The 26,155-nt window shown below is 49.6% G+C and overlaps 12 protein-coding genes across 12 annotated transcripts; 7 read left to right on the top strand and 5 right to left on the bottom strand.

Moving 5' to 3' along the window:
• Positions 1 to 39: 39 nt before the first annotated feature.
• On the top strand, positions 40 to 1,539 carry KL911_004905 (uncharacterized protein; the record flags this gene model as incomplete). Its single annotated transcript, XM_043200248.1, has 1 exon — positions 40 to 1,539. The coding sequence occupies one exon, from the start codon at positions 40 to 42 to the stop codon at positions 1,537 to 1,539; it is 1,500 nt and encodes a 499-aa protein (XP_043052264.1).
• Positions 1,540 to 1,704: 165 nt separating this feature from the next.
• Positions 1,705 to 2,142, top strand: KL911_004904 (uncharacterized protein; the record flags this gene model as incomplete). Its single annotated transcript, XM_043200247.1, has 1 exon — positions 1,705 to 2,142. The coding sequence occupies one exon, from the start codon at positions 1,705 to 1,707 to the stop codon at positions 2,140 to 2,142; it is 438 nt and encodes a 145-aa protein (XP_043052263.1).
• A 256-nt stretch (positions 2,143 to 2,398) lies between these two features.
• KL911_004903 (uncharacterized protein) lies at positions 2,399 to 7,813 on the bottom strand (the record flags this gene model as incomplete). The annotated part of the gene is made up of 1 exon (XM_043200246.1): positions 2,399 to 7,813. One exon carries the CDS (start codon positions 7,811 to 7,813, stop codon positions 2,399 to 2,401), a length of 5,415 nt encoding a protein of 1,804 aa, XP_043052262.1.
• A 90-nt stretch (positions 7,814 to 7,903) lies between these two features.
• KL911_004902 (uncharacterized protein) lies at positions 7,904 to 13,312 on the top strand (the record flags this gene model as incomplete). Its single annotated transcript, XM_043200245.1, has 1 exon — positions 7,904 to 13,312. The coding sequence occupies one exon, from the start codon at positions 7,904 to 7,906 to the stop codon at positions 13,310 to 13,312; it is 5,409 nt and encodes a 1,802-aa protein (XP_043052261.1).
• Positions 13,313 to 13,390: 78 nt separating this feature from the next.
• KL911_004901 (uncharacterized protein) lies at positions 13,391 to 13,591 on the top strand (the record flags this gene model as incomplete). The annotated part of the gene is made up of 1 exon (XM_043200244.1): positions 13,391 to 13,591. The coding sequence occupies one exon, from the start codon at positions 13,391 to 13,393 to the stop codon at positions 13,589 to 13,591; it is 201 nt and encodes a 66-aa protein (XP_043052260.1).
• Positions 13,592 to 13,733: 142 nt separating this feature from the next.
• On the bottom strand, positions 13,734 to 14,861 carry KL911_004900 (uncharacterized protein; the record flags this gene model as incomplete). The annotated part of the gene is made up of 1 exon (XM_043200243.1): positions 13,734 to 14,861. The coding sequence occupies one exon, from the start codon at positions 14,859 to 14,861 to the stop codon at positions 13,734 to 13,736; it is 1,128 nt and encodes a 375-aa protein (XP_043052259.1).
• A 76-nt stretch (positions 14,862 to 14,937) lies between these two features.
• KL911_004899 (uncharacterized protein) lies at positions 14,938 to 16,557 on the bottom strand (the record flags this gene model as incomplete). Its single annotated transcript, XM_043200240.1, has 1 exon — positions 14,938 to 16,557. The coding sequence occupies one exon, from the start codon at positions 16,555 to 16,557 to the stop codon at positions 14,938 to 14,940; it is 1,620 nt and encodes a 539-aa protein (XP_043052258.1).
• Positions 16,558 to 16,879: 322 nt separating this feature from the next.
• Positions 16,880 to 18,834, bottom strand: KL911_004898 (uncharacterized protein; the record flags this gene model as incomplete). The annotated part of the gene is made up of 2 exons (XM_043200239.1): positions 16,880 to 17,919; positions 18,234 to 18,834. The coding sequence occupies 2 exons, from the start codon at positions 18,832 to 18,834 to the stop codon at positions 16,880 to 16,882; spliced, it is 1,641 nt and encodes a 546-aa protein (XP_043052257.1).
• A 252-nt stretch (positions 18,835 to 19,086) lies between these two features.
• KL911_004897 (uncharacterized protein) lies at positions 19,087 to 20,022 on the top strand (the record flags this gene model as incomplete). Its single annotated transcript, XM_043200238.1, has 1 exon — positions 19,087 to 20,022. The coding sequence occupies one exon, from the start codon at positions 19,087 to 19,089 to the stop codon at positions 20,020 to 20,022; it is 936 nt and encodes a 311-aa protein (XP_043052256.1).
• Positions 20,023 to 20,067: 45 nt separating this feature from the next.
• KL911_004896 (uncharacterized protein) lies at positions 20,068 to 21,165 on the top strand (the record flags this gene model as incomplete). Its single annotated transcript, XM_043200237.1, has 1 exon — positions 20,068 to 21,165. The coding sequence occupies one exon, from the start codon at positions 20,068 to 20,070 to the stop codon at positions 21,163 to 21,165; it is 1,098 nt and encodes a 365-aa protein (XP_043052255.1).
• Position 21,166: 1 nt separating this feature from the next.
• KL911_004895 (uncharacterized protein) lies at positions 21,167 to 24,088 on the bottom strand (the record flags this gene model as incomplete). The annotated part of the gene is made up of 1 exon (XM_043200236.1): positions 21,167 to 24,088. The coding sequence occupies one exon, from the start codon at positions 24,086 to 24,088 to the stop codon at positions 21,167 to 21,169; it is 2,922 nt and encodes a 973-aa protein (XP_043052254.1).
• Positions 24,089 to 24,432: 344 nt separating this feature from the next.
• On the top strand, positions 24,433 to 26,145 carry KL911_004894 (uncharacterized protein; the record flags this gene model as incomplete). Its single annotated transcript, XM_043200235.1, has 1 exon — positions 24,433 to 26,145. The coding sequence occupies one exon, from the start codon at positions 24,433 to 24,435 to the stop codon at positions 26,143 to 26,145; it is 1,713 nt and encodes a 570-aa protein (XP_043052253.1).
• Between the last annotated feature and the right edge of the window lie 10 nt (positions 26,146 to 26,155).

The following is a 26,155-nucleotide window of genomic DNA, read 5'->3' as shown; positions in this document are numbered from 1 at the left end:
TGGTTTTTTTTTTGCATATAAAAATTTTATACTTATAAAATGGCTAAGGACAAAAGAGCTAGAGAAGACAAGGAGGCAGAGAGTGCCGAGAAGCGCCAGAAGAAGGACAAGAAGGAGAAGAAACTCAAGGATCACAAGGAGAAAAAGAGCAAGGCCAGCAAAAAAGAAAAGAAGGACAAAAAGAGAGAAAAGCATCGGTCAACTGATAAACCTCAGATCGAGGTCGACAGCGCCGCTGTTGGTGAGTTCCTGAAGACCAACGAAGTTGAGATCGAGGATCCTAAGAAAACCAGCGTTTCTCCGACCCTTTCGTTTGACCATCTCAGACCCCTTGTTGACTCGCGCATCAGTAGCCATTTGGATAAGTATGCCAAGCCGACACCGATCCAGGCAGTGGTGTGGCCGTATCTGCTCACTGGCCGCGACATGGTGGGTGTCGCAGAGACTGGATCGGGAAAAACGATGGCTTTCGGTGTCCCGGCAGTGGAGCATCTGCTGAAATCGGACTCCAAGGCATTGCAAGTGCTGATTATTTCTCCGACGAGAGAACTCGCCAGCCAAATCTACGATAACCTTAACGAGCTGACCACCAAGGTGGGTCTAGAATGTGTTTGTGTCTATGGAGGTGTCTCTAAGGACGAGCAAAGAAGAGCTGTGAAACGATCGCAATGCGTGATAGCTACGCCAGGCCGTTTGATCGATTTAATAGAGGACGGCAGCATCAGCCTGGACAAGATCAACTATTTGGTTCTGGACGAGGCCGACAGAATGCTTGAGAAGGGATTCGAAGAAGACATAAAAAAGGTGATGAAGCTCACAAACGGCAACAGACAGACCCTCATGTTCACTGCTACCTGGCCGAAGGAAGTGCGCGAGCTCGCAATGAACTTCATGGACAAGCCTGTGAAAGTGACTATCGGACAGCGGGACGAGCTCTCAGCGAACAAACGGATCCAACAAGTCGTCGAGGTGGTCGATCCTCGTGAAAAAGAACAAAAATTGTTGCAAATGTTGCGCAAATACCAATCTGGTGCGAAAAAGGACGATAAACTTTTAATTTTCGCTTTGTACAAAAAGGAGGCCGCCAGGGTGGAGAAGACGCTCACTTACAAGGGATTCAGTGTGGCGGCCCTCCATGGTGACCTTAACCAAGCACAGAGAACACAAGCCTTGCAAGATTTCAAGGCTGGTAAGCACAACATCCTGCTTGCGACGGACGTCGCCGCAAGAGGTCTGGACATTCCAAACGTGAAGGTTGTCATCAACCTCACGTTTCCGCTCACCGTGGAGGACTACGTGCACAGAATTGGGCGTACAGGACGTGCGGGTCAAACTGGTATCTCTCACACGCTTTTCACAGAGCACGAGAAACACCTTGCGGGGGCCCTGATGAACGTGCTGCGTGGCGCTGGCCAGCCGGTGCCCGAGGAGCTGCTCAAGTATGGCTCGCATACGAAAAAGAAGACTCACGGGGCTTATGGCGCGTTCTTCAAAGACGTCGACATGACTAAGAAGGCGAAGAAGATAACGTTTGATTAGAACTCGGCTGTGTCTGCAACTCGTGCGGCTGAAGGATTATCAAAAATTTATTTTTAGTAGTCGTGGAGACGCTAAAAGGAGGCTGTATCTAATTCACCTCCTATATAAATAGAGGTATGCATTCCTGGTCCCGATCTATACAAATTAAATACCGATATTGCAGCCATGATTATTCCCCAGTTTATTGCTGAAAACATTCAGGCCATGATGGCCGTCTCCGACGTGTGTCCTACAGAGCTTGTTGGAAACTCTCTTTATAAGAGAGACATAAACCATACCTGGGACGATACCAAGAACGGATGGAACAAGTGCATGGACAAAAAATGGTGCAAAATCGTGGCCATTGTGGGGATAGTTATCGGTGCTCTACTTGCCTTCTGGTTGCTTTCGACCTTATTTCAGCTGATCTGCTGTGGAGTCAAATGTGTCGACGCGCTGTGCTGCTGCTTCTGCAGAGGGGGAAGGAGAACAAAAACTGAGGTGATAGACAAGGAACAGCCCGCGCCTACGTCACAAGGAAACGCCTATACGAATCCGAACATGTACTATCAGCAGAACTCCAATCCGTTTGGCGACCGACATGGGTACCAGCAGCATTACTAGGTTTATTTTATAGTTTAAAGAGCGATTCTTACGGATATGGAGTAGTTTCCCGGTTTCGAATGACGTCAGGATGGTGCTTTTACTACGGGAGTAGTAATAAAAATAAAAGCTCGCAAAAAAAATTGAAGATTGAGGCCAACAGGAATCGAACCTGCAACCCTTCGATCTGGAGTCGAAAGCTCTACCATTGAGCCATAGCCCCACCCTCGGATGGGTTTTCCATGAGCACCGCACACATGGTGCAAGTACTGGGCCTTCATAACGTCTCCCAGCCTCCAATATCGATCTGGCTCTCCAGCTTGCGGGCAATTTGATTAGGAATGTTATGCTGCAGCCAGACAGTTCTGGTAAATTCGTCGTACTTGGGCTGCGAAAGCGACAGGTCATGTCCCTTTTTGGAATCTTGATCTATCTCACCGTAGTCATCCAAATACGGACTTTCGAAAAACGATCCTTTACCCTTGTTCAACAGAAGAATAGAGTTGCTTTTTGGAATGAAAAATATGCCAAACTCTCCGTTTATGCACTCCCACTTTAGGTGGATGTTGCAAGCTCCTAGACGATCACCATAATTCTGAACCTGGAGATGGACCAACTTGGCACAGAATAGACATATAGCAGGATCAGAAGGTTTATCTGTAAGTTTGTTATAGTAAAGACTGAAGAATTTGTTCAAGCGCTGAGGCAAAGGAATCAGTCTCATTTGAGCGGGGAATTGGATTCTAGCATCTCGCAACTGCAATTTTCTTTCCATAGAAGTTCTGAATTGCTCTAGCGGAAAGGCTTCCAAGACATCATAAAGATTCGGAAGATTCATCACTGCACATAACTTGTCACATTCAAGAGAAAATTGAGTCAAGTCCGGAAGCTCACCTGGAAGGAGGACCGAAAAGCGCACAAAGGAATAGATCAGACATTTTCTAAGGAATGGCGTTACCAGCCTCACAAGCATCGAGTACAAAACTCGACTGGCCTGCGAATGTTCGTTTCCGCAAAACACCTGCCATATACGGTCAAGCTTGGGCGAGTCATACGGTATGTCGGCGAGATCATTGACCATATCCTCCGAGTCAAACTTCATAACCTCCAACTTGCTCATCAAACTCAACACTGATTGTCTCACGTGCTTGAGATAGCACAAATGAAGAAGCCTGCTGTAATCCAGACCCAGGCTAGGAACCTCCTCGGCTCCGACTAGGAGCTTGAAGTAGTCTTCACCCTCATGAAGAAGGTCTTCATCTTTGTATATGTTGTTCCATAGTCCCAAAAGTCTTTCGGGATATGTTAAGTAGCTGCGACTGTATTGATTTGTCGTTGATGTAGCTGTCTCTGTGTTTCTGATGAGCTCGCGAAATTGATTCCAAACACGCAATGAGGTCAGAGACTGGTTAGGAATTTCGTAAATCAAAAGCTGCAAGGCCCCTGGGTCATAGTAGAGCCCTCTTAGAGAGATTTCCACCGATTCAATTGTTTTTGTTATAAGCGAACTTATACCATCAAACGGTAAGGAAAGGACAGCGAGTGCGCTTAGCGAGTGATTCAGTGCCAAAAAAGACTTAGACGCTGTATCAACTGTCAAATTGTCATCCTTAATGAACCAGTATTGGGGTTTGACATTAGACTTCACGTAGCCAATCAGATCGTTCTTGATGACATCGAGGTGTGCGGAACTGTTCGCTAAAAAGTCCTCTAGTCCTGGGTCGAGAATTGATTCTGACTTGTTTCTGAGTTTGTTGACCAGACTTGTGCTGTTTGATGTATAGTATATCGGAACAAAAATGTTGTTAACAGCTTTGCACAATGGACACAGGAATTCCTGGCGAGATACGTCTTCCGGTATTGTCCTTGTAATCTGTGAAACTTGTCTCGCTTTAATCGATTTAAGAAAGCTTGTGTAACAGGAGAAGTGCATACCGTGACAACAGCTGTTGAAGACCGCGTGGTTTTCGTTACAAGCGTGCTCGTTACTTGGGAATCCGGGCCCAATGACGGCATCTTCTTCCACCTTATTTAGATAAGCCTGCAGTTTGGTATTCCTGGTGATTTCTGCCTCATCCAAATTTGCATTGCCAGTGAAGCTCTTGTAAAACCAATATCTATCATCAAACGGAATCGATCTAAATTCGTTGCTTTGCACAATGTAACTGATGATCCCAAACGGTTCATTTTCATAGTTCGCAGGCATTTGGCAAAGAATACATCTTTCATGAGGATATGTCCAGCTATTATCTTCCTCATTAGAGTCATAGTCATCGACGTCCATTAAATCGGTACCATCGATACTAAAGTTTTCCGCAAATTTCTGTTGCTGCTTCTTGAACTTGGCCAGGATTTGAGAGCGTTTTTTCTTTGCCAGACGTTTTTTCTTATCTGAAGTGGACTCTTCAGATGCGCTGGATGGCTTGATATTTGACGGGTTATATTCCGGCATCATTTGGGTCAACACGTCAAGATCGTTTTCAAAATGGTCGCACACAATTTTCAAAATGGCCTTGCATTTTGGAAAGAAAGCTCTAAATTTCTCTTTTAGAAGCAATGAGTAGAGCAATGATGGAACCTTGGAGTTCCGGATGTAGAGCGAGATAAATTCGGAGGCATTGGGCAAGCACACAGCGATATGTGTCAGATGCAATGTGAAATCAAGCAATGTGTCAATGGAAAACTCTGGCTTGACATGGTCCCAACAGTATTTGAGCGTGCTTTCGAGAATAGATATGAAATGGACAGAGCATGTAATCTTAGTCAGGCTTTTGAATGGACCATCATCCCAGTCAATTCTTTTTGGAGAAACGTAGACTTCTGCCATCGGTACTTTCGTGATGTGATGAATACGCTCCTTGAGTATCCTCATACAATCCTCCCTCTTATTTGAGCTATAGTGAATGTAGTAGGGATCTACTTCATCGTAAAGCTCCTCTTTCAATTTGTATGTTTTTGCATCCTTGAATGACTCGGAAGCTGCTTTCCGAGGAATCTCATCAACGCACTGATTGAACACAATAAAGAACCTCTTTTCTGAGGTTATGTGTTCTGATATTTCTGACGTTATTTTGCTATAGCTGACGGGCTTGAAGCATAGAGACTGGATAATTTCTTTCCTAATTCGCAAATCTGGAATTTCCGCTGCACTTTTCTTGTGCAGGTGCAAATCCTCAGTGAGCAAGTTGATCAAGAACAAGATAAATTCTTCGGCCATTTCATGAACATGCGCTGTGGTGTATGGAGAATTTTCATAATCTCCTTGACACCAATCAACAAGACTCCATCTATCAATCAACGTGGGTAGGCTTACATCAGTGCTTTGGAAGGCGCAAAACACCTGGACCAAAAACAGGTCTCTGAAATAACCAAACTCACGTATGCCAGAGTTCTTGTAAATGTTCATTTGATTTCTTATACTCAGACCGTTTCTAACCCAGAGTCCGACCTTGATTTGCGACAACAATACAATTGTCCTTAAAGGAATATCAAACACTGCTTTTGTATAGTCACCCGTGAGAAAGGCATCCGGCAAGCCAACGTCCAACATCCGAGGAATCTGATCAATGCAATCCATGAAAAATCCAAATATTGACTCTTTCGAAAGAGACGGGCTCATCTCAATACACCAAGAAAGGAAAGAGTGTAACGGGTGCAAAAAGCTCACCTTCTCACTCAACACGTCAAACTTGACGATACGAGTGGAAACATTGTTGATTTGTAATGTATGAAACTCAACCATGGGTTCTTGGTTCTCAATTATTTTGTTAACTCCCATCTCACTCTCTTTCGGAGATTCACGCTTGATGAACAAAGTACGTATAATTTGGCAAACAGTGAGCTTCAACAAATAGTGCGAAGAGTCTTCGGAAGAAGTTTTATTGAGTGCCTTGGAAATGTGTTCCAGAAAGTGAGATATCACCGACATTCCATTGAAATAGAGTCCGTAGTCTGTAAGTTCATATTCTACGTGAGTGGTAGCCTCACGCTTGATGGCTGGTCTCCCTTGAAACACTGATAAAACGTCTAACAGCTTGCTAAAGTATGGTAGATATGAAAATAGATTGCCGTTGATTTGATTTCTGCTAATGATGTAGGTCATGTCTAAAAAAATATGCCCCCACTTGCGATTCTTCAGTGAGAAGTACAGAAGTCCAGTCTTATTGGAGGTGTATTGCGAGTGACTTGCTTTGGTAAACCCTGTTCGCACATAGTAATCAACCATTTCTATCATTTTGCACATGTCTCCATGTTTCACTATGGCGGTACAGTTTGAAGGACATGTAAAAAGCTGAGGCGACAGTATCGGCAACAATGAATACTCTGGTTCCCGATCCAGCGACAGAAACATTGTCGTGAGATCTACGTATATGTCAACATATTGTGCGGTGAAAAGGAGTTTGTACTTTAAATCATTAATGATGACTGAAACGTAAATATCGTGCAGTTTCGTTCGAATGGTCTTGCAGAATCTAATGTCAAAATATGCTAGATATTGGAATCGGGAACCCTCAAAATGGACATAGTTCTTACCGCTCCCCAGAAGAGAGAGGTTGGAATACTGGCATTGTTTTAAAATATCCGAAGGAATCTCCCACTCATATTGCAATGGGGTGTAGTGTGTTTGAAACTTGTAGTATACCAGAGTGTCCCTTGGTAATGCGCCATCATAATTATCTCGATTGAGGTTATAGTCCTGAAGCTTCAATTCCTGGACAGACACTGGCAAGTCTTTGTATCCACGGTTGTATCTGCTGAGAAATGCCACACAAATGGCGTCTTGGTAGTTCAAATTGTTCTTCACAATCATTGAGTTGGTGAGGTCTGATATCCACATAATCAGCTCATCGCAAACGTTCTCCTTGAAAACATCTCTGCAACTTCGGATGCAAGCAGTCAGCCCTGTAGACGTGAGTATAGATTGCTTCTTCAGCAAAAAATCAATGTCTGTCGAGATCATCACCACTGCTTTACCGAAAGAATTGCACTTGGACACCACCATTTCTGCGAACTCGTTCACCTTACCGGTAGCAAACCTCACGCGCTGCACGGCGTCTCTATACTGGTGTATTTGGTCATTGTAGAGCACCAATGCGAACTTGTACGAGTTTTCGTCCTTGACTCCATAGAGATGGTAGTCCAATTCAGATAGCTCTGACCAGTGCAACACGTCCAGACGTGTTTTAGGGGGCAAAATGCACGCATAAGAGTGCATCATGACGTCCAAGATATAATCCAGAGCAATACTGATAGTGGCCTCGAACTCTGGGGTGCAAGGAGTCTGCTCCATTATTTGGTTCTTCGACAAGTCACACTTCAGTGAGCCATATGCCTCGGGGTCTCCACAGTCGCAGCAGCCGTTTGTCTCCCGCTGTATGATACTTTTATGGACCTGGTGGTTCTGGTGATGCTGAGGTTGGAAGCAGTAAGAGCACAGGGCACAAGTTTCGTCGAATCCACAGGTGAGACACCTATAGCAAGCTTCTCCACGCTGGAACTTGCGTCCACAGGGGCGATTGAAGTGATTGTGCACGTCAGGATCGACTTTCAGCTGATATTCATCAAGCCCTGCCGTTTTATTCAATGTCGACCGAATCAGCGATCTGACCTGATTCGTAAACTTGTAGTCATTGGAGCGCGGCAGTCCAGCAAGGAATCGCCTTAATGTCTGGGCGCCGTCTGGCTGTGCCATTTGTGGGATATTGAATGCGAAAAAAACAGAGCTTCTATCTTTTTTCGCCACAAAAGCAGTAATATTACAAATAATTTATTTCCTGACATTATGACGATTTCCTCCAAGGTGAACGAGCTCCTGGTCCGATTGCCGAGTCTTTTTGACTTTGCCTGCACGCCGGACCTTGACACCAGTCTGATGCGGATTCTCTACTTCGCCCTTTCGGGAAACGGAGAGCACTATCGGCTTTTGTTTCCGGATCTCGTCATAAACGGAGACTTCCCGTCCAGCTGGGATGACGCCATCATCCACGATTACCATGGCTTCCTAACAAAAGGCCGATTTTTTGACCAACAGCAAAAGAGTACCAGCAAAGCACACCACGGGCGTATTTGTGCTCGCAAAATCGAAAAGAACCAAATAGTCTACAACTGCTATGATTGCGGGATAGACGAGACATGTTGTCTGTGTGACGACTGTTTCAACAAAGAGCAGCACTCTGATCACAACGTCGGAACGCACATATCCACTGGGGATGCGATTTGCGATTGCGGAGATCAGGACTCGTGGAAATGCGAGCTCAACTGCGTGGCCAACAGCACCATGGAGCCGGAGCCAGAGGATCTGCCCGACGATTTGGTGCAGAATATATATGAGGTGGTGCAGACAATCCTCGACTACTTTATCGATGTGCAGTCGCTAAACACGCAGATCGTGCCAGGTACCCGCAGTTACCTGTACTCGAAACACGACCCTGGCCTGTTCAAGCAGCATTCCGACGCAGCAAAACTTTCGTTCGAAAAATACGGGGTGGACGATGTCAATTCTGATGCTTTCTGTTTGGTTGTCTGGAACGATGAGTTCCATGACTGGGCCACTTCTCAGCAAAGTATTGCACTCGCACTGCCGAATATTAGCACCGATAAGAAGCAGCTGCTCACACAAGAGATAGACAAGGTAGGCAAGTGCACGATATCTGTGAGCACGCATGTGGACATTCTGCTGGACGAATTCTACAAAGTTCAGACACACGGGTTGACGGCTACGATCGTGTCTTCAAGAGACGTTTGTAGAGATTTTCTGTGCGAGATCATCATCAGGTGGCTGTCCACAATGACCGAGCACCCGAACTCTAAAATTGCAGAAACTGTCAAGACCGCAATTGCCACAAGCATGTTTAGCCAGTATCACAGTGTCCACGAAAGGCAGACAGTTCCAGAGAAGTTTTACGATTTTGAGCGGAAATCAATGTTTGGCAATCTTCTCCCTGACTACAAAATACCTAATATACCTGGAAGTCGATTGAAGAAGGACGTTACCATCTCGTTACTGCGCTCCAATGGGATACATTGCACTCATGAAGCGCTAAACGCAGGGGAGCCTGTAGCTGCGTCAACATCAAGAATACAACTCTTCTTCTTTCTTGAAATGAGACTTTGGAAAAAGCTCCGTAAAGTTCTACGGAGTTTATTGATGCCCACTTTAACGACATCGTACAAGTATAGACAGACACTCGCAGACCAGATAGTGGAGATCTTGCCGGCTCTTGAGTTGACACAGGCAATGTATGACCGCGAATGGAACCTGTCGCTGCTAGACCACTTCCGCCTTCAAATTTACTTGGATCCAAATATTGGGACGCATTTACTGAAAGCTGGAAAGCTAGACAGAATATTTCAGAGCGCTCTGCAGGTTTTCAAGAACAATGTGGATCCAACTACCGGTGTTTATGCACCTCAACAGAATGTCCATGATTGGAAGATACAAAGACTGTTAAATGCCGAATCCGCGTCGCTCAGAGGATTAGAAACCCTTGCAAACTATATCAAGCCTGGAGTAGAGGAGATCATGAATGTCAACACTTTATGCTACATCCTTCTTATCCTCAAAATTTTCACTCAATCCTGGTCCCTGAAACGGAAAACCGATGTTCATGTTGAGCATGAAAGCGAGGAGAGCAAACTTTACTTCATCCGTGCTCATCAAGCATATAATCTCACCAAACACATTGGCAAAATTATTGCTGGCGTGGACCATAGATCGGAAACTGTCGAGAATGCAATTGCGATCATCGGGTTATATCTGAATTTCACCTGTGTTTATGATAATGATCTAGACATCATAAAGTATGATGTGGCCAGAGAAAAGACGTCATTTATTCATCCCATCCATTCTCTCCTCGCTGAAGTCTGCCGCAACTACAAGTTCTTCGAGCCCCAGATGTTAGAGCGAGAGAGCTCACAGGTCCATTTGGCAGGGTCTCTACTTGTTGCGGACAGACATGTTGATTATATCAATCTTTTTGCCATTGCGGACCAGGTTCTTCGCAGCCAGGTACTCTCGGCTCAAATTTCGTCTGGCTTCTGGGTGAGAAATGGACAAGAGGCTGTTTTTCAGGAACTGTCGTACAGATATATTTTCAACCCAGAAGGTGACTTGTATTTGAACCAGCTGAGTGTCCTAAAAGAGGCCTCGTTGAAGCGCTCGCTCCTTAACATCTTTGATAGATACGGGCTGTTAAACTGTGTTCTGGGCGACTTACATTTTGATCATACCGTCTATGAAGAGAAAATCTACGCCATCATTGGAGAGCTAGTGAATTTTTTGTACCGGATGCTCACCTATCGTGTCTTTTTTGATAAAAGTATCAGTCAAGAAGATATTGAGTACCTGAAGACTAAATATTCTATCTGCTACAGATTGAGCCTGAATCCGGTTCAGTATACAGAATTGAAACGATCCGTCGACAATCCTTCCTATTTTGACCGTGCATTGAACGAGGTTGGTGAATTCGTGCCTCCCACGGGTATCAGCGATTATGGGCATTACGTTTTGAAATCTGAAGTTTACCAAGAACTGGACCACATGAGCTTCTTCAACCGCAGCAATTCCCAGGATGACTTGGAGATGTCTTTGTTGAAAAGCCTAGCCAAATTGAAGAAGAAAAAGGTTGAAGATGTGATCATTGTGCCACAAATATACAAACTCAAGGATGGTGACTTGGCGGGATTCTCTCGGATCGGCTCACTCCTCAGGACACCCATCTTTGTGAAATTTCTTTATAAAGCGTTGTCTTTCGCAATTTCTTCGGATAATGACTATTACGTGCCCTCGCTGCTTCACCTCGTTCATGCCATTATCATTGACGATGGGTTATACCATACGGATGAGAACCATGGTCTTCAAAGTTTCATTGACATTCCCGTTTGCAACTTACTACTCACTATCATTCAGAAAGAGGACATTTCGAAGATTGTTGCAAAGAAGGCCTCTCATATCCTCGATTTGTTGCTGATGAAAGACGAAAGCGTTCTGCAGTCATTGGTCGACTGTTTCGGGCAGGCCCACATTGATGAATTCAAGAAGACAGCTAATGGCAGAGTTCTGGAGACCAAGAAAGAGCGCGCAAAAAGGCTAGCCTTGAAACGACAGCAAAAGATCATGAAGAAGATGAGCAAACAACAAGCCGCGTTTGTGGAGAAAAACAAGGAGTTCTTTGAGGAGCAGCCGGCCTCCAATGAGATGGATATGGACAATACCGAAACTGAGCTTCGAAGTTGCATCTACTGCCGGAATCCAGAAAACTACAATGAGTTATTTGGTATGCCCACTCTTATCTCGCACTCTTCTATTTTTTGGAACATTCCAATTCTGGATATGGATGCGCCATCATTTATGATCCCCGGTTTCCCTCAAGCGGAATCCAAGACTCGCAAGCGTAAGTGGAACGATCTGGTGAACGATATATCCTGTTTTGGCACTAAGTGTACGCGTTCAAAGTATGTCATCACAGGATGTTTGCATGGGATGCATTTCAGCTGTTTCCACAACTATCTGAAAGAAAACAGGTTTGACGTATCGCAGTATACATGTCCTCTATGTCAATCTTACTGCAATTCGTTCATTCCGACGTCCCCGTTTCCTGAGTTTGAGCTTGAAATTGCGTCAGAACTCAAGTCGCGCAACTGGCAAAATATATATCACGAGAATCATGGGGATAATTGTTCTGAGCTTAGCAGCTATGTGTTTGATAAGAAGATGTTCCGTGTGTTGTCTCACTCTGAAACTTCTGCTTATAAGACGATAATGAAGCAGCTGAAGACTTTGATGAAAGAAAACAAAATCATGCGAAAGGTGGCCAAAACTTCGTCTCATTTGCTTTCGATGAAGTTCTCGTTGCCTATTCTTTTGGGAAACACTCTGGAAATGTACGAAATTGCATCAAGGTTTGATTTTGACGAGCAGAAGGATGATTTGAGCTCAATGAACACCACTCTGTTGCAATCTCTGATTCAATTCCGCGTGCTTCTCAATTATTTACCTCCGGAGCCGGCAAGTGAACAAAAGAGGTCTGCCGAGTATAATACGTTGCTGAAGACCAATAACTTTGGATTTACCACCGAGATGATGATTCTGTATTTGGAAGGAAACGAGTCTTGTGATATTCTGATGAGGGTTGGAATGACCAAGTGGATCGTTAAGAGCTTTTTCTCGTTGATTTCGCGATTCAGCTTAAACCCAAATAACTTGAAAATTGATACCATTTTGGATCAAACGGGACCGGTTGACGAGTCGATCAAGGATATGTTTGTGACTCTTGCCAAGAAATGTGCTGCCAATTTGTTTAGAAAATTCATAAGTGAGATTGGGCCAACCTACTATGAGGACGAGCTAGTCAACAAAATTTACGCCATCATGATCAACATCTTTAATCGCTACTACCACCAATTGGAATTTGTCAAGCACACTTTCAAGCTCAGCGGTGGACATTTCCTTACTTTTAACGAGCTATTCCAGAATCTCAAAGACCCAAAAAGTCTAGAGTACTCTGTTTCGGTGCAAATGGCGACGCTGATGTCCCACTACCTGAGCTCACCCAACGCGCTGGTTCTGGACTTCCCAGGAAAGGTTCATCTATGCGATCTACCGGAAAAGCTCACAGATTTTCTAAAGAACGATCTGATCAGCAAGGAAAAGGCTTCAGAAAGAAAGTTTCTCTGTCTGTTCTGCGGAACGCTCGTGAAGAAAAAAGTCCAGCATTTGACCAGCTGCAAGCTCAACGATGCGAGCTACTCGCTGTTTTTTTCGCCGTTCAATAACAAGCTGGAATTTGAGCTTACGGCTACTAAAAGCAATTTTTTTGTGGACATCCAGATTCCCAACGGAGCCTCCGTGAACGTTGGTTCGCCATACTTCAACAAACACGGTGAGCCTGCAGGCGGTCTGCTAGGCGCGGGGGAGTCCGGAACACTGCATCTGCCCCGGTACAACTACATCAACAAAATCTGGCTTAACCAGTTCCTAATCTCGACCATTTACCGAGACCTCCACACGACTATTATGCGTCGGAGAAGAGCGGCGCCGTTCCAGTTTGGAATTCCTGCACGTGACCAACCACAGGCGTCGGAAGACGACGAGGAGATGAGCGAAGACGTGGACGACGACACTGAGGCAATGGACCCTGAAGAGTTTCTGACCGATCTATTAATGCGCCAGGGCTACTACGAGCTGCTATAAAGTTTTTCAAGGCGGTGTATAGTTGCTCGGCCAATAAAATTTTTTTGAATTATTCATTACTTTCTCAACTTTGTCAACATGTATTCCGCCATCTTCAACACCTTCTTCAAGAGAAACGCAGCATTTGTTGGAACCGTGTTTGCGGGTGCGTTTGTGTTTCAAGCGTACTTTGATGCTGCTGTGACCAGCTGGTACGAAAACAGAAATAAGGGCAAGCTATGGAAGGACGTCAAGCTCCAATTGCAAGCCGGTGATGATGAAGACGAAGACGACGAGTAAGCGTCTCGGGGTGTACAGCTAGATAGAACGCGGTCATATAAACTGAATGAAATAACTACATTAGGCAATGACCGATTGATGTGATTACAAAATCAATAGGTCCATAGTTCATTAGCGGCTCCAGGTCCGTTCTATTACACCATTAAATTATCTCCGTAATCTTTTCATCATCTGAGTCCTCATCCTGGTCCTCAGCAGCCTGGTCCTCCGGCGGCTCGTCCCGCATCAGCATCTGGACCACTTTGTCACAGAGCTCCTCCACCTTTTCGTCTTTGGCGACCTTATGTAGCTCTCTGATAAGTGGATACACGCTCTTTCCTCTCAGATGCTCTCTGCCTTCCTTGGTAACGCAGAGCAGCAAGACACTCTCCAGATGTGCCACCAACAGCTCCTTGAGAGGTTCAGTTTTCTTGTCTGGGCCGAGGAGCTGCAGCTCTTCTGGCAGATCAAAGATTTCATCGTCTTTTAGACCTCTATTCTCGGCCAAAGCAAACGGACCAATGATGTACGGTAAAATATTGATTTTCTCGTTCTCCAGCAGCTCCATGTGCCGATTGGTGTCGAAAAGCGAATTTTTGATAGTGTAGACGACACCTTCCCTCCTCGTCTTGGAATCGTATTTTTCTGTGAAGACCAGCAATTTGGCAATAGGAACGACGTGATCGTACTCCTGCTCGGTCACAAAGTACTCTCGACCGCGTGGGAAGCGGGAGATGTCAGCAAAGAAGTATGAGAGGTAGTCGTAAGTGGCATATTTGTTGATCTTGCGGTCTGCTCCCTTGACAAACAGATCCATCAAGCAGTCCATACAATGGCTGCTCTGGAAGACTTCCTTGTCTGTTTGGTCGAGATCCACCTTGAAATCAAATATTTTCACGATTTCGTCGCTTTTGGCGAGATTGGCAAGGAGTATACATATGAGATCTGAGTTTGTGTTCTTCAAGTTGACTAGCTGTTGCATGAGGTACTTGACAAAATCATCGTCCTCTACTATCAGTTTGCGGAATTCGAGGTCATCGCAGAGATTAGCCAAAATAGTTAGCGCATTCATTACTATTGCCGAGTCCTTCTCCCTGCTCAGGTTCTTGAGATCTCTGATAGGCTCGCAATTGTTGTGCTTGAAGAGCGCTGGGTTCCGTCCCGAGGGAGAGAATTGTACCAAGTTTTCCAGGGCTATCTCCCTGATTTTGTACGGAGCATGCAAAAATTCTACAAGCTGGGGGTTAGTTTGCGGTCGTAAACAACTTACTTCTTCGAGCTCCGAAACCATGATCAGCGAAACTGGTGGATTTTTTAGCAATTTTTTTCAATATTTTTTTTTACATTATATGCATATAATTTTTAGTTTATCCTCGCTTCATCACCATCTTATCCTTGACAATGAAGTTCTGTCTCAAAATTCTCTTTAGCTCGTCCTTGTAGTTTGGATCCAGACTGACCTTGTGCTTCAGCTGTCTCACAAGTGTCTGCAGCGGGATCGGACCGTTGGCAACCAGTGCATCCACGTCTGCCTTGGTGATAGGTCCCGAGTCGCCCTCCAGTTTGACCTCGATCTTCTTCGGAGAGACGCCTTCAGGAGACATGGAGCGTCTGATTGCTGTTTTTGGGTTCCACTCGCCTGCTGGGAACTCACTCAAAACGTCCTTACTCGCCTTCAAAACCACAAAGCCGTCGCGATAAGATTTGACTTTGATTTGCGGTGTTGTTCTGCGGATTGAAACGGCAGGTAACTCGCCTGTTTCCTCCTGTTTGATTTTTGTGTCTGCAGACTGCTGCGTTTCCACCTCCTCCATCTCGCTTTCTGAAAGATACGGGTCCTCCTCGTCGTCTGTATCATACACTTCGTTCATGGCGTTCTTTGCCAGAGCTCTTCTCAACTTCTTGCCCTCCTTGTCGATCTTTCGCGTCTCAAACAAATCGTCCAAATCGTCGCCCTCGTCTTTTTCAATCAGGTTGTTGGCGCGAAGCTGTTCACTCTTGATCTTTTTCTCCACAAGCTTGCTTTCCTCTTCGTTACCTTCCAGGATTGGAGCTTCCTCGTCGTCCTGGAACTCGTCATCAAAATCCAGAGTCTCGTCGTCCGACCGTTTCACGTCCTCGGCCCGCTGCGATGTGGCCCTCATTTTTCTGTACCGGAAATCGACCCGCTCTCCCCTCTCGACCTCGTCCTGCATCTTTCTCATAATCCACCTCGAAGTCTGACTGTTTTCCTTCATCTTCGCTTCAGCCTCCTCGAGCGTCAGCGTGGCGTACTTGTTGCGTGGCGTGAACTTGTAGAATTTTTCCACCGGGATCATCTTGAAACACTTGTTTTGATTGTCTAGCATCAGCAGACAATAATTGTCCGTATTCCCTGCCTCATAATTGCCGATCCACGCTTGTTTGGCGTCGTAGTCCTCCAAAACCCATGGATAATATTCCTCGTACCGCAGCTTCCTCTTGTTATCGTCGAAAACCTTGACTTGTCTTGTCTTGCGCTTGAAAAACGGCCTTCTGCTTTGACGAGCTCCGCCGTCCGGCGCGACCACAGACATCTCGAGCTCTCGCTTGGCCTCTCTAGCAGCTTCCTCCTCGCGACGCTGACGCTCCTCCTCCCGCCAGCGACGCTCCGCCTCAGGCAATTTCGACCAGTCAACGTCGTCGTCCAAAACCACCGTAGGCAGTTCCTCTGTCTTGATTCCCTGCTGGGCAAGCAGTTCCCGCTTTTTCTGTTCCTTGAGCAGCTCATTTTTGCGCTCCTCTACCCGTCTTTGCTCCAGCTCCTTCAAAGACAGCTGGAACTGCAGGTTCTTGGGATCTTTTCTGTGTAGTCTTGCGGGCTCCTCAAAATCCTTCTGCGGGTTTACTTTCTTCACCGAGTGGAATTTCAAAATATGGTAACGCGTGTCCTCGATCTCCTTCTCGGTGCACGCACGCAGCGGGAAATACTCGTACCGAGTACTGCCCTCGGATTTGACGTTAGACATTAGGTTTGTAAATTAATTTTTTTTGCCACGGAAAACCTTACACTGAAAATAATGCTCAAGTACGAACCCAACATCGCGTACAACAGGAAAGTCGTCGCCAAAGTGAAGGACATCACGTCGCTGTCGTTCGGCGTGTGCTGCGGCATTCTGCGGCTGCAGTCGGTCCACGGGCTGGCGTTTTTCCTGGCGACAAATCTATTAACAAGTGTGCTGTTCTATTTAGTGTTTGTGGGTGGGAAGAAACGACACGCTGGGCAGTTCTTCGAGAATCCGATCCAGGAGGTGTTCCTCAGTGAGCCAGGCCGCTATCTGGCCAGCTATGTCATGATGTGGTGTCTTTTTTACGCCTTGGTTTCCCCATGAACTGTTCCCGGAACCATCGATCAGTTTTCATGTACTCGAACGTCCACGGGTACGCCTGGAACTTGTTGACGGTGGTGCGGAACTTTGGAGCGAGCTCGTTCGCAGTTGTTGGCGGCACAGACTCGGGCAGGTCCCAGTTGAGCACGTGGAAAAGGCGACGAAGACCGCTCTGCGGCGAAAATGCATAGTCCCTGGCCGGATCACAAGCGCAGCGGTTGCGGACTCTCACGTTCTTGTCCAGCGGACACGTGTTGCGGTTGAGCAGGCCAGAGACACCGGTGTTGGGCAGCCAGAAGATCTTGGACGCCGGCACAAACAGCGCCACGGCCAGCGTCTTGACGTTGTAGTCGGTCCAGCGGTCAAGGAAAAAGCCGTTGGTGTTGTCCAGGTAGTGGAAGAGCCGCTCGTAGTCCCGCGAGCGGAAGAACTCGAGATCCACCACCTCGAAGTTGGAATCAAAATTGCAGTGCGTGTACTCTTTCTCGTAGACAAACGGCAACACGTCTGTCTGGTTGTAGGGCAACAGACCGAGGAACTCCTCGAACGCAGGCACCAGCGACTTGGTGAGCCGCCTGGACTCGACCGGCGCGCTCGCGAACCCGTACACCAGCTGGTTTGTGTGCATGTGCCGGAAAAAATCGTCCTCTACGTCGCACGCCAGCTGGGAGCCGACCTCGACGTTGCAGTAGTATCGGTAGTGGCGCATGATCGGCAGGAACTGAAACCCGTACGTCTGGAAGCGGTTTTTCAGCTTGTACTGTAGAAACTTGGAGCAGGGCGACGCCGACGCCGGCTGTCTGAGGGCCTGGTGCAGCTTTTCCTCGTCGATCGACTCGGGCACGCCGTAATGCGGCGACGATATCCGTTCGAAATGTACTTGCCCCGAACACAGCCTCTGCAGCCGTGCACGCAGTTCCGGCGACATCCCGTGGTCTGCGTAGTATGCAAACACCCAGTCATACTTGTATTTTTTGTTGAACGAGGACTCCACAGAGTGGACTGTCCGGAGCAGCGACTGTGCCACGTCGATGTTCGGGACGTACGTGTAGAACGTGGCGGGCACGCGCGGCTCCTGGGCAGGCTGTGGCTGTGGGCTGCAGAGCCAGAACGCCAGCACAAACACGAGGACCACCAACAAGCGCTTGCGTTTCAACATTCAGTGCCAGGACTGAAAAAATCACGGGGAAAGAATCCTGTCGCGCGAGTATGCGATTACGTAATACAGGGCGCTCTGGATTGCGGTCTATACATGCGAGCTGGCCTGTGCCGCTAGACATCGAGCTTCTTGACGGCGTGAAAGAGCAGCGTGAGACTGATGAGTCGGGGAGTCGGGTCGGGCTCGTTCTGCAGAAGGGCCAGCTGAGTGTTGAGCTCATTAATCTGGCGCAGCTTGCGGTACTCGTCGGGCGTGGGTCTGCGCGAAGCGAGCGAGCGCAGAAACGCCTGGATGTTCGCGATGTGCGCATGGAACCTGTCGAGGGCGGTTTTAGCGTCGCTGGCCAGCTGTGTCGCCGACTTCTGCGACGCGTCGGCAGCGGCGATCGTGTTGAGACCAATTTCTTCGAACGGGGTGGGCTTCACCTCGATCTTGATCTGTTCGCCCTGGACATATGCGCTGGGTGGTGTCGCGTCCACACGCAGCGTCACCGCTTCTACCTTTGTCGGGAGGTCTACTGTGCCGTGATCTGCCGTGTACGACCCCAGCAGCTCTAGATGCGGGTATACCTCGCGAAAGAGGGCCAGGCGATCGTCGAGGCCGTCGGTGGTGTCTATTTCGAATCCGAGGAACAGGGAGTATGTCTTCGACTCCGGCTCGTATATTCCCAGAACGCCGCCGCGGACGGGGCCTTTGACACGTGTCTGGTGGTCAGAGATGTGCAGTAGCAGTAGGGGGTGCAAGATGGCCAGCGACATGGAAAAACCCGAGTGGCGAGGCTGTAGATGTCGAGTATGAATTCTCTATCTGAATGAAGATTTAATTTGCTGTGAATATTAAATTTGTCCACGATTAGATGATGCACTTGCGCGAAAGTAATTTTTCTCGCACCCTTTTTTTCAGGACTGAAACACTGTCCAGAATCTTATCTTGGTGGAGAGAGTGTGCTTGGCATCCTCTGGTGGGCACGGCGGCCATAAAAACGTTTACCCGTCTTCAATACCCCAACCATGAGCACACCAACCACCATTCTCAACAACGGCGTTGTGATGCCGCTAGTCGGCCTCGGAACCTGGCAATCCAAGCCCAACGAGGTTGCCCTTGCGGTCGAGCACGCGCTGAAAAACGGGTACAAGCACATTGACACCGCTGCCATCTACGGAAACGAGGCCGAGGTCGGAGAAGGAATCAGCAAGAGCGGAGTTCCCAGAGAAGACATCTTTGTGACGACTAAGCTGTGGAACTCGCACCATGCGCCAGAAGACGTGGAATTAGCACTGGAGGAGAGTTTGGCAAAACTGCAATTGGACTATGTCGACCTCTACCTGATGCACTATCCGCTAGCGTGTGACAAGGCTGCGTTTTTGGAGTCGTTTGCGTCTGATCCCGTCGATATCGACTACGTGGACACCTGGAAAGCCATGGAGAAGCTTCTGGACACGGGTAAGGTCCGGGCCATTGGAATCTCCAACTTCTGTTTGAGCGAGACCAAACGGTTGTTGGAAAGCTGCACGGTCAAGCCCCAGGTCCACCAGATGGAAATGCATCCGTATCTCAAGCAGGACGAGTTTTTGGAGTTCCATAAGGCGAACGATATCCACGTGACTGCGTATTCTGCGTTTGGCAACCAGAACTCGACGTACGAAGTGGGTCAGGAGCCTAAGATCCTTGAACACCCGACCGTCGTGGCAGTGGCCGAGAAACTGGGGAAAACGCCAGCGCAGGTTTTGGTTGCATGGGCGGTCCAAAGAGGCACGTCTGTGATCCCCAAGAGCGTCACCCCCAAGCGGATCGACGAGAACCTGGGCGGCCAGTGTGTGAAGCTGTCGCCAGAGGACTTTGCTGCGATTTCTGGCCAGGACTTCCGGAAACGGTACTCTGATTTTGGCCCGCTAGTCGGGTATTGGTACTACAGAGACCTGGAGTGTCCGGGGAAAAAGCCGTAAGAAGGCGAGACTGTGTAATCGGGACTCCACCAGATAAGGTAAAAAATGCCGCACCGCCGTCCGCGGTGGAGATGGCTGCTTGCAGTCTCCGTGGGTGGAGGACAGATATTTAGGTCAGAATATAAACACCTTCCGTCTCCCATGTGCCCCACAATGGAGTCTAGCGTGCCTATTATTGATTTCGGTGCCTTCCACACGGGCTCTTTTGAAGAGCGTAGCAGGATCGGCCAGGAGGTCGTCAAGGCCATGTCGGAGGTCGGCTTCCTCTACATTGTGAACCACGGCATCTCGGCGGCCGACCAGGACCGCATGTTTGAGTGGAGCAAGGCTTTCTTTGAGCTCTCAGAGGAGCAGAAACTCAAATGCGAACACCCGAAAGACGGCGCACACCACCGTGGGTGGTCTCACGTGGGGAGAGAGAAAGTTGTGCAGATGGTGTTTGACCGCACACAGATCGAGCAGCTGCGAAAGATTCCGGACGTGAAGGAGTCGTTTGATCTCGGGAACGAGGAGACCAAGGAGCTCGAGAACTTCTGGCCGGACGAAACGGACATCCCGGCTTTCAAGGAGTACTGTCTCTACTACTACAAGTTATGCACGGAGCTGTCGAAAAAAATCCTGCGTGCAATCGCCCTGGGCATGGGGCTGGACGAGCACTTCTTGACCTCGTACCACACGCGGTCTAACAACCAGCTTAGACTGCTGCACTATCCGCCCACGCCGGTGGAGGACCTGAAGTCCGGCAAGGCCGAGCGCATAGCAGCGCACACGGACTTTGGCACGTTCACCATGCTGCTGCAGGACTCGTGTGGCGGGCTGCAGGTCGAGTCACCGCACAACAAGGGCCACTTCCTGCCAGCGCCGTACGTACCGGGCTCGCTGGTGATCAACACGGGCGACTTTCTGATGCGCTGGTCCAACGACAAGCTCAAGTCCACGCTGCACCGCGTCATTGCGCCGCCCGTGGACCAGGACACAGGGATGACGCAGGCGCGGTACTCGATCCCGTACTTCGTGTCTGCGGACAAGAATGAGGTTGTGGACGCTCTGCCCGGCACGTTTTCGGCAGAAAACCCCAAGAAGTACCCGCCAATCACCTCGGGAAACTATCTAGCTATGAGATTAAATGCTACATACACATAATCTATTGAGCGTACTCCTGAATCACAGAAACAGGCTTGCTGTACGTGGAGATCGGCTTGTACTCAAAGTCGAGGTCAAAGCCTGCAGGCCCGCCGATCTGAATGCCGCGCTCGGTGTCCGTCCACTTGTTGCTTGGGGCAATGCCGAGGACGAAGACGAGCAGCCCGTAGCGGTAGTCGCTGGTGCCGACGGCCTCGCCGGTGGCTGCGTCGATGACGGCAATGAGGTCTGGCACAGAGCAGACGATCTGCTCGTTGGAGCCGTCCGCGTCGGCCGTCTTGCAGTAGATGTTTTCGTTCTTGAACGGGATGGTCATCTTGCGGCGCGCGTTGTCGACCTCCTCGATGACGACTTCCCCCCACGCATGGCCCTTGAAGAGCTTGCGCTCGACGTCGATGATCTTGCCCGAGAACAGCAGCGCTCCCGTGTTATTGACGGACTCGAGGATACGCTGCGGCAGAAGGTCGATCTCTGCTTTCTGGCGCGCGATCTTGACCGCACGGCCGATCCGCCATGCAAGCGAGATCGAGCCGTGGATGTTCTTTTCCTCCACGTCCTTGAGGCTCATTGGCGGGTTCACCACACCCACCTTCGAGCCCAGCTCCGCAAGCGACGCCCGCATCGTCTTCTCCAGCAACAGGTCCGACTTCGAGCTCGCCAAGATCACCGAGTTTCCGTTGCCGTTCGCAAACACCATCGGTGCGTAGAAGCACTCGCCCTCCGGCGTGTACACCACCGGCGTGGTCTGCCAGTGCGTGGGGTACGCCCGGCCCATGGTGTCGCAGTCCACGACCGGCAGGTTCAGCCGCGACGACGACGAGATCTGGAACGTACACAGCCCGTTACCGCCGCCGATCTCGATCGGGAACAGCAGCTCGGGCTTCTTGTTGATGTACCTGGCCATGATGTCGTACGACTCCATCAGTGCGTCGCCCAGCATCTGCTCGTGCGACACCGTGGGTGACCCCGCGTAGCACACCCCCACAATGCTGCCCTCGCCCTTGATGTACTTGTGCGCGTCCTCCAGGTCCACCACAGTCACCGTGTCGCCCGCACGCAAGTAGTTTCTCACCTCCAGCATGTACGAGTACGGGTTGCCTCCCCCGCCACACCCCAGAATGTACGCTCCTATGGCCAGGAAGTCCAGGTCCACCTCCGACAGCACCCACTGCCTGTCCTTGTTGATCGTCGGCTTGTACTGCGTGTAGTCGACCTCCTCCTCCACCCTGGTCTCGGTCTCCTCGTACAGCGAGCTCTTGACAATGTCCCTCGTGCCAGACTCAAAACCTTTCTCCTCCACGTCCAGTTTTGGCGCCTTCGAGTAGTCCACGTCCGCCACGATCTTGATCACAAACTCAAACGTGTTCGGCACGTACGGAACCGCGTCCGTCGAAACAAAGACCGTCTCGATGGTGTCCTCGAGCCCGCCCTTGGCCACGATCTTGTCGACGGCCTTCTTCTTCAGCTGCTCCAGCACCTCCTCCTTCGAGGACGTTCCTGGTGGCAGCAGTCGGATCTCGCTGATCTCCGCCGAGACCTTGCCCATGGCTGCGCCGATCGCGTTGGCCACGCTGTAGAACGGAGGTCTGATCACAGCAGACGCGCCGTCGAGATGCTCAGGCACGATGAATGAGCCGCCGCCCACAGCGAGCACCGTGATATCGGCCGGGTTGGTCTTCATCCGGTCGATGGCCTTCTCCATCATGACCTTGGCCCTTTTTTTGAACGCAGCCAGGTACTCTGCGCTAAACTTGTCCTTGACCAGCGACGCAGCGCCGATCTCCAGACTGCCCCCGTCCTGCAGCTCGGCAGCCACCGCGCAGTCCGTGGCTGTGACCTCGCTGCCACCAAAAACAAGAGCCCGCTTGACGATCTCGGAGCCCGTGGAGTCCGGGCCGATTGTCAGCGTGTCGCCGTCGCCCCTAACGAGCGAGCCGCCGCCCAGTCCGATGCTCTCGACATGCGGCATGGAGAAGTTCATCTTCACGCCGCCCACGATCGAGTACGACGACGACTGCCGCGGGAAGCCCGTCGACAGCAGCAGCCCCACATCGGTTGTGGTTCCTCCCACGTCCAGCACAATTGCGCTTTTTCCGTGCGTCTTGGCGAGGAACGAGGCTCCTCGCATGGAGTTGGTGGCTCCCGACGAGAAGGTGCGGATTGGCAGACTCAGCGCCTCCGCTGCCGACAGGATGGTGCCGTCGTTCTGCGTCAGAAAAACAGGACAGTTCAGACCCAGTTTCTTGATCGCATTGGCAAACGACGAGATGATCTTCTCGGCAAAGTGCAGAATCGAGGCATTCAGAATGGTGGCATTTTCTCTCTCCAGATAGCCGATTCCAGAAACCTGGTGCGAGACACTCACCTTGGCATGCGGAATCTCCTTGAGAATGATGCTTTTGACAAGCTCCTCCTGCTGGGGCCTCATGTGGGAGAAGATGCCGATCACGGCGAAAGACGTGATGCCGAGCTCTTTGGCTTTGCGCACGTGCTCCAGAACTTCCTCGTCGTTCACCGGCTGGATCTCGTTTCCGTCCACGTGGAATCCGCCGTTCATGTAGCCGATGTAGCCCCTGATGACGGCAGTGAGGCCGTCAGGGAAGTCGGAAAACGGATAAACGTGTCTCGAGTAGGGGCCGCAGAGACGCAGCACGGCGACTTTGTCGAGGCGCGCACGGTCCTGCTCGACCACAGCGTTGATGAAGTGGGTGGTTCCAATAGTAACCGACGCAACGTCCTTTCGGTCCACGTCTTTGCACTCCTCGAACAGCTTGGAGATGCCCTTCTGGATACTGTCGGAAACCTCCGCCGAGGTGACCATCTTGTTCCAGGCCAGAACGCCGTGGGTATCCGAGTTAATCTTTGTAGGGTCAATGAGCACAGAGTCTGTGTTTGTGCCTCCAACGTCGACACCAATTAGCATTATAATGTTCACGAGAAGTTGTTTCGGGGCCAGATTGGCTATATAAAGGAATTTGTTATCGGAGCGCGCGTTTCCAAATTGAAATTTCCGCCGGGCGGAGTTTTTCTTGGCCTACCGAATTTGTCAATTTTCGATTAGATAGTTTTCATTCCTGATAATAGGGGTGTCAGGACGCTCCTGCGTCATTCTGGTGACTCAAACACGTCGCCTCCACCATGGACTGGCCGCCTTGCAATAAGCCCACCGAGTCGAGATTTTTTGATAAGAGGCCCGCGAAATCAGGATTACAAGATATGCCTATTGCTATAAAATAGACCTGTGTGTCCTATTGCGGCAGTTCAGTCATGTCTCAAGATTGGAAACTTCACGATCTGGGTATCCCCAACCCCTTCAACGACCCCTGGATAGTCAGGATGGTCAGAAACCCTGAGAAACTGCCCGCCTCTGAACTGTTCGCCGTTCCTAAAGACCAGGATTCCGAGTATGAAAACGACCGTTGGACCAACAGAGATCTGATCCCCATCCCGAGAGACCGCCAGACCTGGACGGCCATGTCCTACTTCGGGTACTGGGCTGTGGCGGGCATGGGAATTCCCACGTGGTCGATGGGCTCATCTGCCCTCGCGTACGGCCTGAACTGCAAACAGGCCCTTGGAGCCATTGCTGGCGGGGCGGTCATTGTTGGTGTCATTGCCGTGCTTATCGGAGTCATTGGCCAGAAATGCAGGATCGGCTACACCGTGTCTTCTCGTGCGACGTTTGGTTTCTACGGCTGCTTCCTGCCAATTGCAATCAAGTCCTTCATCGCCTGTATTTGGCAGGGCCAGCACTTCTACTACATGGGCCAGGCACTCGTGGGCACGCTTGGGGCTCTGTCGCCCGTCTTTATCACAGGAACAATGGGCGAGGCGTTTTCCGACTGGAGCCCGTTGACCAGAAACGAGCTGCTCGGCGTGTTCTTGGCCGTCATCCTGTTTTCGGTGACGATGCTCATTCCGCCAGAGAAAATGCAGCCCATGGTGCACATTTCTTTCGTTTTGCAGACGGGGTCTTTTTTCGGCCTCATGGGCTGGGCCATCCACGCGAACGGCGGCAAGCTCGGCCCGCTCTGGGACAGAGAGCAGACCACGGGTACCAACCCGGGCTGGGCCGCGTTCTTCATGATCACCAACATTTGCGGGTCAAATTCGGGTGTTCTGGGCCAAAGTGACTGGACAAGGTACGCAAAGACCAGATTTGCGCCAAACTTCAGTCAGGTCGTCACCGCCCCGGTGACGCTTTTTCTGACCGCCGCCATGGGCATTTTCGCCTCGGCCGCCATGGAACCCGTGCTCGGCGAGATTTATTGGAACCCGGTGACTTTACTCCCAAAACTGCTTACTCACTACCACTTCAGCCCTTCAGTGCGCGCAGGGGTGTTTTTCGCCTCTTTTGGAATTATCTCAGGACAACTATGGCAGGCAGTCCTGCTGACGGCGTGCAGTACCGGAATGGATATCTCAGGATTCGCTCCCAAATACATCAACATCCGCCGTGGGAGCTACGTTATGACAGTGATCGGGCTTCTGTGCCAGCCATGGAAGCTCCTCGCAACGTCCAACACGTTCCTAACCGTGCTCTCTGGGTTTTCCGTGTTTGTGGGCCCTCTCGTTGGCGGAGCGTTGGCAGATTTCTTCATTGTGAGAAGAATGAAGTACAGAATGCGCGATCTGTACAGATGCGAGGACTCTATCTACTGGACAAAGTGGGGGCTGAACTGGAGAGGCCTGTTCTCGTTTGCTGTTGGATTCATCCCAACGCTTCCTGGCCTGGTCTGCATGGCAGGCAATTACCACATGCCTTCCGGCTACGAGAAATTCTACAACCTAACCTATCTGGTGGGGCTGCTGGTCACGCTTGTCGTCCACTCGCTGATCTGCTACATTTTCCCTCCTCCTGGACTTGGGCTCGAGGCTCCGTACTACGAGAAACAGTCAGAAATCGAGACTATACCAGAATTCGAAAAAGCAAACTACGTCGCTGAGGTCACCGAGCAAGACAATTCCAGCTCTGTTTGAGACTTCGTCC

The sequence above is a fragment of the Ogataea haglerorum genome (genome assembly GCF_019207285.1).
Source record: "Ogataea haglerorum isolate 81-453-3 chromosome Unknown 81-453-3_NODE_17_length_200138_cov_96.082680, whole genome shotgun sequence".
Classification (NCBI taxonomy): Eukaryota; Fungi; Ascomycota; class Pichiomycetes; order Pichiales; family Pichiaceae; genus Ogataea; species Ogataea haglerorum.
Note: the sequence above shows the minus strand (reverse complement) of the source record. Positions and strands in the feature narration are given on the sequence as shown.